We start from the raw sequence: 12,139 nt of genomic DNA on the forward strand, positions 1-12,139 counted from the left end.
ATAAATATGTATATATTTATGTATGTTTGTGTATGTGCATGTGTGTGTGTGGTAGAGATGATGAGGGATCATAAAGGAAAGGGTGGGGAGTGGACGTGGCTCAATCAGTTGAGTGCTTGCATCCTACTTGGGAGGTCCCACGTTTGGTTCCTGGTGCCTCCTAAAGAAGACAAGCAAACAATGAGCAGACGTGAGTAAAAACAATGAGCAGACAATGAGCAAACACAATGAGGAGACAATGAGCAAAAATAAATGAGCAGGGAGTGTCTGTGGCTCAAGCAGTTTAGTGCTTGCCTCCCACACGGGAGGTCCTGGGTTTGGTTCCTGGTGCCTCCTATAATGAAAAAAACAGACAAGCAAAAAATGAGCTAAAACAATGAGCACAAACAAGCAAACACAATGAGTAAACAGATGAGGGAGCCACAGGGGTGGCAGGGGATGAAAAAAAAAAAGGAAATGGCTTAGAACATGAGATTGAAGGGCTGGCAATCCTGTAATTTACCTGGAAATTTCCTTTCTTAAAAACATATGCTGCCAGACTGCTTTTTTTGGGTAATGGCACCTTTTTCATAAAGATGTGATGACAGAGTTATAATCATATATTCATTCTTTAACCTACTCACTCCTTCCACAAGGTCATTCTTCTAGGTTCATGATGACTTCTAAGGGGTAAAGCATGGCCGACTCTGCGAAATACCTAATTAGTAAAAAGGTCAAAGCACTCTACTCTAGATTAATTTCCTCATCCTCTAGACAAGTCCGTTTCTTAGCAGGATTAAAATCCTCTGTTACTTAGGCATCATGGACACCATGGAGCTCCTCTTTGGCAGCTTGCACTTACTCTTCTTTCTCATCCATGATAACCTGGCTAATCGAATGTGAAGGACCATGACATCTTCATTTCAATAACCAGTGCTAGGATAATTTGACAAAGTTATCCCTCAAAAATTACAAATTCCTCACCAGCACTAGAGGATGAATAACACTTTTGTATATATACCTCTAAGCAACAATTTTATCAATTTATTAAGTTCAATGATATAAAGAGAAAAATTATTAAAGAACTTTAAAAAGTTGCACCACCTTACAAATCCACCAACAAAGTATCACAACGTCCTTACCAACATTTATTTCTTTTTTTTAATTTTAAAAAAGGTCATTCTAGTAGGTGCTAAGTAGTATCTTGTTTTGGTTTTGAATTGCATTTGCCTAATGAATAATGACATTAACCACATATTTTCATGGGTTCGCTGTCCATTTATATATCTTCTTTGAACAAATGTCTTTTCATGTACTTTGAACATTTTAAAATTGTGTTGTCTTATTATTGTTGAGTTGTAAGAATTCTTTATATATTCTAGATACAAGACCCTTATGAGATATATGATTTACAAATATTTTCTCCCATTCTGTGAGTTGTCTTTTCATTCCCTTGATAGTCTTTGATATCCTAAAGTTTTTAATTTTGATGAATTTCAATTTATTTAATTTTTCTTCTGTTATTTGTGCTTTGGGTGTCATAGTTAAGTAACCACTGCCAAATCTAAGGTCATGAAGATCTAACCCTATGTTTTCTTCTAAAATTTTAATAGTTTTAGATAGATGTTGAGGACTTTTTTTCATGTATATTCATAGGGATATTCTATATTTTTCTTTTCCTGTGATATCCTTTTGTGGCTTTGGCCTCAGGATAATCCTGGACTCATGGAATAAAACAGAAGTGTTCACTCTTCTTGAACTTTTTGGAAGTGTTCAAGAATTGGTATTTGTTCTTCTTTAAATGTTTGGTAGGATTTCCAAGTGAAGGAATTTGGTCCTGGGCTTTTCTCTGCTGGTTTTTTATTATTAATTGCTGGTACTTATTATAGGTCTATTCAGATTTTCTATTTCTTTTCTATTTCTTTCTCTGTTGGTTTTTGATTGCTGAAACTTGTTATAGGTCTATTCAGATTTTCTGTTTCTTCTTGAATCAGTTTTGAAGAGTTTACGTGTTTCTAGAAATTTGTCCATTTCATCTACGTTATCTAATTTATTGGATACAATTCCTCAGGGTGTTCTCTTAAAATCCTACTTATTTCTATAAGGTAGTAGTAATGTACTCACTTTCATTTCTGATTTTACTAATTTGAATATTGTTTTCTCAGTCTGTCTAGCTCATGGTTTGTTAATTCTGTCAATCTTTTCAAAGAATCAGTAATTGTTTTGTTGATTCTATCATCTTTCTACATTCTATTTATCTTCACTCTAATTTTCACATTAATTTTCTTCCTTCTGTCTGCTTTAGGTTTAGTTTGCTTCTCTTTTTTCAGTTCTTTAAGGTATAAAGCTAGGTTTCTCATTTGAGAGTTTTCTTCCTTTTTTTAATGCAGTTTTTTACAACCTTAAATTTCCCGTTAGGCATGGCCTTTGCTACATTCCATAAATTTGGTATGCTCTGTTTTCATTTGCATTCATTTCAAAGTATCTTCTAATTTTTCTCCACCCACTGGATGTTTAAAAGGATATTGTTTAATTTTCACCACGTGGGGATAATTCAAATTTTCCTTCTTTTAATTATTTCTAGTTTCATTTTATTGGGAACAGAGAAGCTCCTTTACATGATTTCAATCCTTATTTTATTTTTTAAAATATTTATTTATTTCCCCCCCTTCTCCTCCTCCTACCCTGCTGTTTTTGCTGTCTGTGTAGTCTTCTCATTTTCTCTCCTCTGGATTTACTGGTATTTGATCCTGGAGACCTCTGATGGAGAGAGGGGTTCCCCGTCAATTATGCCACCTCAGTTCCTGGTTTCTGCTGTGCTTCACCTTGACTCTCCCCTTGTCTCTCTTTTGATACTTCAAAAGACTCACTTGCATGGGGCACTGGCTCACCACACGTGCACTCACACGGGCACTGGCTTGCCATGTGGGCATACTTTCTCTTCTTTTTCACCAGGAGGCCCCAGGGATCAAAGCCAGGTCCTCCCATACAGTAGGTGGAAGATCTATCACTTGAGCCACATCCACTTCCCTGATTTCAATCTTTTTAAATTTATTGAGACTTATCTTCTAGCCTAACACAGTCTATCCTAGAGAATGTTCCATATACATCTGAGAAGGTGTATTCTGCTTTTGATGGGTGAGTGTTCTGTATATATTTGCTAGGTCAGTTGGTTTATAATGTTTATAATGTTCAAATCCTCTATTTCCTTATTTATTTTTACTATTTTTTAATAAAACTTTTAAAATTAAAGTTAATAGATCACATAGAACGTTACATTAAAAAAACATAAGAGGTTCCCATTTAACCCACACCCAACCTCCCCACCCCCATCAATTTTTTGTAAACTGTATTTTTTTAAAGATGCATACATAAAAGGTAACATTATAAAAAACATAAGAGATTCCTGGATATCCCCCATCCCTCTATTTCTTTATTGATCTTCTGCCTAGTTGTATTTATTTTTAGCATGGCATCACCTGTTGTATTAGTAAGCCAAAGGGGTGGTGATGCAAAATACCAGAAATTAGTTGGTTTTTATAAAGGGCATTTATTTGGGATAGGAACTCACAGATACCAGGCCATAAAGCATAAGTGACTTCCCTCACCAAAACTATTTTCACATGTGGGAGCAAAATGGCTGCTGCCGTCTGCTAAGGTTCGGGCTTCCTGGGTTCTTCTGGGCTCAGCTTCTCTGGTTTCTCCACAAGGTCAGCTGTAGACTATCAGGTGAATGCTCTCTCTCCCTGGAGCTTCAGCTTAAGATCAGCATCAAAATCCAACATTAAAACTCCAACATTAAGAACGCTCACCTCTGTCCTTTGCCATGCCTTTTATTTGCCATGCCCTAATAACGTGGCCCAATCAAAGCCCCAATCATAACTCAATCACGCCCAGGTACAGACCAGATTACAAACATAATCCAGTATCTATTTTTGGAATTCATAACCATAGCAAACTGTTATATCTGAATATAAAACTACTATAAAATGACAGATTTAGAGACTAGAATTTGACAAGGATTTTACCAATGTACTTCTACCTCTAACATGCAGGCCCAGCTTATGATTGGCATTACTTTAGTATATTGATAGCAGTGATCATTCGGGATGTAAATGGCTATTTCCTCTGCCCAAAATGCATAATTGTTATTTGGCTAGTGTCTTTATTTGCAGTCTGGCAATTCTATCCTTTGAGTTAATGAAGATGGTTGTACTGAAAAGTTTTTCTACTGGAGTCTATCCCCTCAGAATTCCTTTCTTCCTGTGAGAATGTATAATACTTGCTGCTCTTCCTTACCTTTAAATTCTTGTTTTACTTTTATCTTCTGTTTCTCTCATTTTCTCTTTTTTTTAAAGGTACTGGGGTCCAGACATTGAACCCAGGACCTTGTATGTGGGAAGCTGGTAGTCAACCACTGTGCCACATCGGCATTCTTGAGTTGGTTTTTTCATTTGTTTTGCTTCTTTTTTGTTTTTCTGTTTTTTTTTTTTTTCCAGGAGGCACTTAGAACTGAACCCAGGACCTCCCATGTGGGTGGTTGAATTACCCACATTCTCTCCCCTCAGTCTTTCTTTTCTTTTTTAATTTTATCATATCCATATTACTTAGCTTCTGGCCTAAGAAGTTTGATTTTAATAACTAATTAGAATTCTCCTTTACTTCTGGTTGGCAAACTAAGCTAATGCATTCTAAATACAGGTCCTGAGCTATTCCTACAATGTGCATCAACCCTAAAATCTCAGTGGTTTAAAAAGTAAGCATAAATTTCTTGCTCATGGGTCTACTGGAAGCTGTGTTTCATAATGCTAGAAGGGCCCATGTCTACTCCATCTTTTTCTTATTTTGGGACCAGTAGCTCTCCAAGACACACTCATAGCAGATGACAGAACATACGTAAAGCCAAAACAAGTAAAACATTTAAAGCTTTTGCTTGGATCACATTTGCTAACATTATATTGGTCTAAACAAGACACATGGTTAAGCCCAACATTAACAGAGTGGGAAAACTCCTCCTTTCATAGAAGGGAGGAAGGAAGAGTAAGTATTTGCTGAACAATAATACCATCGACCACAGTCTAGCAAAATAAGACAATTAGGGGCTAAATAGCAAGTTTTAGAAAATGTTAAATTTATTTAAATTAAAGGAATGACTCAAATTAAGCTCTTTCTACATTTTAAGAGTAATAATGTCCTTTCTTTTATAAAATGATGACAAAAGGTAGTAGACTTTTAAAATTGTTACTACTTGAGAAAATAAACAGTTGGCAATTCTACATCAGTTTCCCAAATTTTGGAGAAGTTTACTAGTCTACAAAAATCCCAAGTCTACCACAAGAAAAAAAAAAAATCAGACCATGAAGTATAGTCCCAGGTCTTTCTGGCTGTTGTTCACTCTTCAGAAATTATTCCTTGGCTTTAAAAGTCGTGCATTTCCCCTTTTTCAGGTTTTTTTTCTATATGCATGTGATTAGGAAAGTCCATGTTTGAGAGAAATGAAATGCCATTATTTCATCCTAATAATCTAACCTAACTTTTATCATAACAATGGTCCCATTAACTCTTTAGGCCTCTATACAAACTTAGTTTTAATACACTTAGGGCCCTTTCAAAAGAAATGATTTTTAATATATGAAAATCTTAAAGTCATATAAATCTTTCATATCCCTGATATGAAAATTTTTATATAGTACATAAAGAATAATGGTTTATGATTCTAGATCTTTAAAAATAGGAGCTACATGAATAATGATTAAAATTTAAAAAGTAGCTCATGACTTTACTTCCACTGTAAAAGGACACATTTAATAGTTTTCTATGTATACAAGTGATAATAAATATAATTTTGACAGTTTAATCAAACATTCAAACTATGCAAAACAGCAAAGCAGCAGTTTTTTTGGCCACAGTATTGTTAAAGTAAACGAAGCAATTGGCACTCCTCTAATGACTGACACATTTCACTTCTGACTTCTCAGCTTTTTTTCACCTCCTACTCGTACTCGTTATCTTGTTCTCCAAGTAGAGTGGTATTCTTCACTTAAGGCATTATTAAAATGTTATAGTTAATGTCATCTGCTCTAAACTAGTGGGTGGGGTGGAACAATGATACTGAAATGTATTGTATATACAGAAAAAAACTTTACAAAGAGACCTTCGAAATTGAAAAAACACTCATTTTTCCATGAATCTTACTTAGCAAATGAAATTCACAGTTCATATCGAGCAATAACATATCATATAGGATCTGTGACGTAACTTCATAATATAGCAATTACCATTTATTATCCTAGTAACTTTGTCCAATATTGAAGAATATGACCCAATATATATATTTTGATTTCATAAATACGCAATTCTAAAGTAAGAGGCAAGGAGGGACACATGAATCTGGAACAGAAGACTCTATTAACTGCAATTAGTAATCGAGGCACTGGTTTTGAAACTTAAGTTTGTGTCATACTTATTATTTTTATTTATTTTTTTAAAGATTTACTTATTTTTATTTATTTTTCTCCCCTTCCTCCCCCCCCACCCCAGTTGTCTGCTCTCTGTGTCCATTTGCTGTGTGTTCTTCTGTGACTGCTTCTATCCTTATCAGCGGCACTGGGAATCTGTATTTCTTCTTGTTGCATCAGCTCTCTGTGTGTGTGGCGCCATTCTTGGGCAGGCTGTACTTTCTTTCGTGCTGGGAGGCTCTCCTTATGGGGCACACTCCTTGCCTGTGGGACTCCCCTACGTGGGGGGACACCCCTGCGTGGCACGACACTCCTTGCGCACATCAGCACTGTGCATGGGCCAGCTTCACACGGGTCAAGGAGGCCCAGGGTTTGAACTGCAGACCTCCCATGTGGTAGGCAGATGCCCTATCCATTGGGTGAAGTCTGTTTCCCCATACTTACTATTTTTAAAAAGTACACTTCTTTTATAACATTGTGTGGCATTTATATAAGTTACAATTCCTGTAATTTTTAAAATGTCATTCTCATCAAAATAAAAAAATAAAATAAAAAATACAGTTGTAACATAAGGAACATACCTGCAGGTATGATCATCACTCACACTTGCAATTTCACGGCCTTCTTTGGGATCAAACACCAAACCATTAATGAAATCTGAATGGCCCTCTAAAATCTGACAAAAGGGGAAAAATTAATTAAAACTACAAAAACATATTCTACAGCATTCCTTCCTAATTATTTTACTTCACTGCTTTAAAAGCTTTCACTACATGCTCCTTTTTTTCTATTAAATGGTCATATGCAGCCTGCTATTTTTAAAGCATGACTTATATATCCATTTCTGGAAGGTTTACCTTGGAAAGAAGTTGATCATTCAACACGTTGCTCTCAGTTTGACCGTTCTTTTCCTTTTTTTAACAAAAACACATACTTTTAATGTACCTGTCCTCATACCACCTTTTTTCTCACTTCTTACATAAAGTTTAACTAAAAAATAAAGCTAGAGAAACTTCAGCAGCACTGAGATGGAGTCCCCTCTGCTTTTTATCTCATACATAATGATCTGCATGCTTGCTACTACCCAATAAACCCAAGTCCTGTGGACCTCACCTTTTAAGGCTTTTATCCACTTGTTTAATGTGACTGCCAGGACTGGAGACAGCTAGAATAACAAGTCCATAGTCACAATGAATGCAGAAACCTTCAACTGGCCATTGAGAGCAAATGGGAAGTTGTAAGGTGGAAGACTATGTATGCAGGCAAGGTTCAAATCTTTTCATGGATATACTTCTTCCTTCCTCTCCTCCTTCCTCCCTCCCTTCTTTTCAAGAATAACTCCAATTTGATCTCAGTTATAAAGTTAATAAAGTGGTTCTATATGGTATTGCTTACTATAAAGAAATATATCACAAGGGAAATAAGGATTTGATTCAAACATTCCTGCACAGCTTTAACAAACTTAAATCCTCCAAGTCATCATGCAAAGATTCCTCCACAGTTTACAAGGCAAACTAAATTAACATTAAGTTTTTAATGTTCATAATAATCAGCATATTAACTTTTGATTGGTCAAAATTTTATGCGGTAACTTCTGGGGAAGATGGCAGAGTAGGGAGAAGGGAGTTCCAGGACTCAGTTCTTCCACCCAAACAACTATTAAACAGACAGGAACTGTGTTTTTGAAAACACAATGTACAAAGATGTAAGTGGGATGCAACCTGAGTTACGCCTTATTGACGCAGCCCAATCAGAAGCCCTAAATTGATTGTATCAAACTCAGAGGCCCCTCAACGCATTTGATACAACCAAAGAGTATCACACACAGAGGAATAGATTAGTTTATAAACATAATTTTTCTCTTTTTGGGATTCATAAAATGATCTCAAACTGCCACAGTACATTTAAAACAGTCACAAATAAACAGAAACTAAGAGAATTTGTAAAAAAGAATCCAGCTTTGTAGGAAACATTAAAGGGAACATTAGAGCTAGAAAGAGAAAGACAGGAAAGAGAGGCTTGGAGGAGAGTGTAGAAGGCAAGAAAAGCTGAAAGGATATTCAAAGGAGTAAAAAGGCAGATGCAACTAAGACATGACATGTGAAAAACAAATACTAAAAATGATGGAAGTAAATAATGCATTTACAGTAATATCATTGAATGTGAATGGATTATTCTCCCCAATCAAAAGCTATAGGCTGACAAAATGGATAAAAAACCACGAGCCATCCATACGCTGCCTATAAGAGACTCACTATAGATCAAAATATACAAACCAGGGAAGCGGGCTTGGCCCAGTGGTTAGGGCGTCCGTCTACCACATGGGAGGTCTGCAGTTCAAACCCCGGGCCTCCTTGACCCGTGTGGAGCTGGCCCATGTGCAGTGCAGATGTGCACAAGGAGTGCCGTGCCACGCAGGGGTGTCCCCGTGTAGGGAAGCCCCACGCACAAGGAGTGCACCCCGTAAAGAGAGCCGCCTAGCGCGAAAGAAAGTGCAGACTGCCCAGGAACGATGCCGCTCACACAGAGAGCTGACACAACAAGATGACGCAACAAAAAGAAACACAGATCCCCATGCTGCTGACAACAGAAGAGGACAAAGAAGAACCCACAGCAAATAGACAAAGAGGACAGACAACTGGCCGGGGGAGGGGGGGGGCGGGGTGGGGCGGGAGAAAAAGAAATAAAACAAACAAAATAAACAAAAACAAAAAAACCCCAAAAAATATACAAACCAGCTGAAAGTGAAAGGCTGGAAAAGATAATCCATGCAAACAGCTGTACTAATATTGGACAAAAGAAACTTTAAATGCAAAAGATATAAGATATACAGAAGGTCATTATATGTTAATAGAAGGGACAATCCACCAGGAAGAAATAATAATCATAAATATCAATGCACCTAACCAGGGTACCCCAAAACACATGAGGTAAACTCTGGAAATACTTTGAGGAAGATGAAAATGAAAATACAATATACCATAATTTATGGGAAGCAGCAAAGACTTTGCTGGGAGAGAATTTACAGCTCTAAATGCTTACATTTTAAAAAAGAAGACTTTAAATCAGAGACCTAATCTCAAAACCGGAAGACTAGAAAAAGAAGGGCAAATGAAATCCAAAGGGAGAAGGAAAGATATAACAAAGATTATAGAGGAGATAAATGAAATAGAAACAATAAAACAATAGAGAGAATTAACAAAACCAAGAGTTGGTTCTATGAAAGAATAAAATCAGCAAAACTTTAGCTAGCCTGACAAAGAAAAAAAGAGGGAAGAAACACAAAACGAAATAGAAAGGTAAAGGGGAACATTACTACCATACATGCTAAAATAAAAAGGACTTTAAGAGGATACTATGAACAACTGCATGCCAATAAGTTAGATAACCTAGATGAAAGAGATAAATTCTTAGAAATACATAAAGTACCTACATTGACTCAAGAAGAAATAGAAGATCTTAGCAAACCAATTATTAGTAAAAAGATTGAATCAGTTATCAAAAACCTACCCCCCAAAAAAGAGCCCAGGACCAGATGGCTTCACAGGGGAATTCTACCAAACATTCCAAGAAGTCTTTACTCCACTTTTGCCCAAACTCTTCCAAAAAATTGAAGAGGAGGCTACCATCATCTCATACCAGAAAAAATAACACCAGAAAATAAAACAACAGACCAACATCTCTAAAGAATAGAGATGCAAAAATCCTCAACAAAATACTAACACACTATATCCAACAGTATATTAAAAGAACTATATAACATGATCAAGTGCGATTTATCCATGGTATGCACAGTTGGTTCAATATAAGAAAATTAATTAGTGTAAAACACCAAGTTAACAGATTGAAGGAAAAAACCATGTGATAATCTCAGTTGATGTAGAAAAGGCATTTGACAAAATACAGTACCCTTTTTTGATAAAAACACTTGTAACCCTAGGAATAGAAGGAAACTTCCACAACATGATAAAAGTCATATGTGAAAAGCATACATCTAACATCCTACTTACAGCTTTTCCTCTAAGAACAGGAACAAGACAAAGATTCCCACTGTCGCCACTGTTTTTCAACATGGTTTTGGAGTTGCTTGTTAGAACAATTAGGCAACAAAAAGAAACAAAAGGCATCCGAATTGGAAAGGTAGTAGTAAAACTTTCCCTATATGCAGATGATCGGATCTCATAAACAGAAAATCTTGAAAAATCCAGAACATATCTGCTAGAGCTAATAAATTAATTCAACAATGTGACAGGTATAAGACTAACACCCCAAAATCAGTAGATTTTCTATATACAAGCAATGAACAATCTGAAGAATAAATTATGAAAAATTTGCTATCACAATAGCAACTAAAAGAATGAAATGCCTAGGAATAAATCTAGCCAAGGATATAAAGGACTTGCACACAGAAAACTACAAAACATTGCAAAAAGAAAGAGAGAAGACCTAAATAAATGGAGGGACATTCTGTGTTCATGGCTTGGAAAACTCAATTATCATTAAGATGTCAATACTACCCACAGCAATTTATAAAATCAGTGTAATCCCAATCAAAATTTCATCAACACTCTTTGAAGAAATGGAAACCCAATCTTGAAATTTATATGGCAGGGTAAGGGGCCTTGAGTAGCCAAAGCCATCTTGAAAAAGATGGATTACGTTGGAGGACTCACACTTCCCCATCTTATTACAAAGTCACAGTAATCAAATAAGCACAGAACTGGCACAAGGACAGACATATAGACCAATGGAAAAGAACTGAGAGCTCAAGGCTCACATTTATGGCCAACTGATTATCGACAAGGTATCAAAGACACTCAACTGGGAAAGAATAGTCTCTTCATCAAATGGTGATGGGAAAACTGGATCTCCATTTGCAATAAAAAGTACCCCTATCTCACACCATATATAAAAATCAACTCAAAATTGATGAATGTCCTTAATAGAAAACTAGAACTATCAAACTCCTAGAAGAAAGCATAGGGAAGCATCTTCAGGACCTTGAGTTAGACAACAGTTTTTAGACTTAATGCACAATGCACAAGCAAGAAAAGAAAAAAAAAAAAAGAGAGATAAATGGGACCTCATCATAATTTAAAATTTTATACCTCCAAAGGATTTTATCATGAATCAAAAATGACAATCTACACAATGGGAAATAACATTTGGAAAGCACATAACCGATAAAGGTTTACTATCCAGAATATAAAAAAAAAATCCTTTACTTTAATAAACAACAAAAAGACAAAAAACCCAATTAAAGGATGGGCAAAAGACTAGAATAAATATCTTTCCAAAGAAGATATACAAATGGCATGAATCACACAAAAAGATGGTAAACATCATTAGCCATCACAGAAATGCAAATCTAAACTACGATGTTACACATTTCACATCCATTTGAATGGCTGCTATTAAAGAAATGAAATGATAAATAATAAGGTTGGAGAGGATGCAAAGAAATAGGAACACTCACTTATTGCTGGTGGGAATGTGAAATGGTACAGCTGCTATGGAAACCAGTTTGGCAGTTCCTCAGGAAGCTAAGTAGAGAACTAGCATATGATCTGGCAATCCCCTTACTAGGTATATATCCAAAATAATTGAAAGAAGGACTCAAACAGATATTTGCACGCTGATGTTCTTATAGCATTATTCACAATTGCTATAAGATGGAAGCAACCCAACTGTTCTTCAACTGA

General features: G+C 36.0%; 1 protein-coding gene across 3 annotated transcripts in view; it reads right to left on the minus strand.

Annotated features, from left to right (window-relative positions):
* The window catches only part of NUP37 (nucleoporin 37), a 68,671-nt gene that overhangs the window by 39,418 nt on the left and 17,114 nt on the right, over nucleotides 1-12,139 (minus strand). For all 3 annotated transcript variants that reach the window (XM_004446815.4, XM_004446814.4, XM_004446813.5), the window contains exon 5: nucleotides 7,019-7,113. In XM_004446815.4, coding sequence (XP_004446872.1) covers nucleotides 7,019-7,113 — 95 coding nt within the window. The remainder of the gene's footprint in view (nucleotides 1-7,018; nucleotides 7,114-12,139) is intronic.

This window comes from Dasypus novemcinctus, chromosome 12, assembly GCF_030445035.2.
Source record: "Dasypus novemcinctus isolate mDasNov1 chromosome 12, mDasNov1.1.hap2, whole genome shotgun sequence".
Taxonomy (NCBI): Eukaryota; Metazoa; Chordata; class Mammalia; order Cingulata; family Dasypodidae; genus Dasypus; species Dasypus novemcinctus.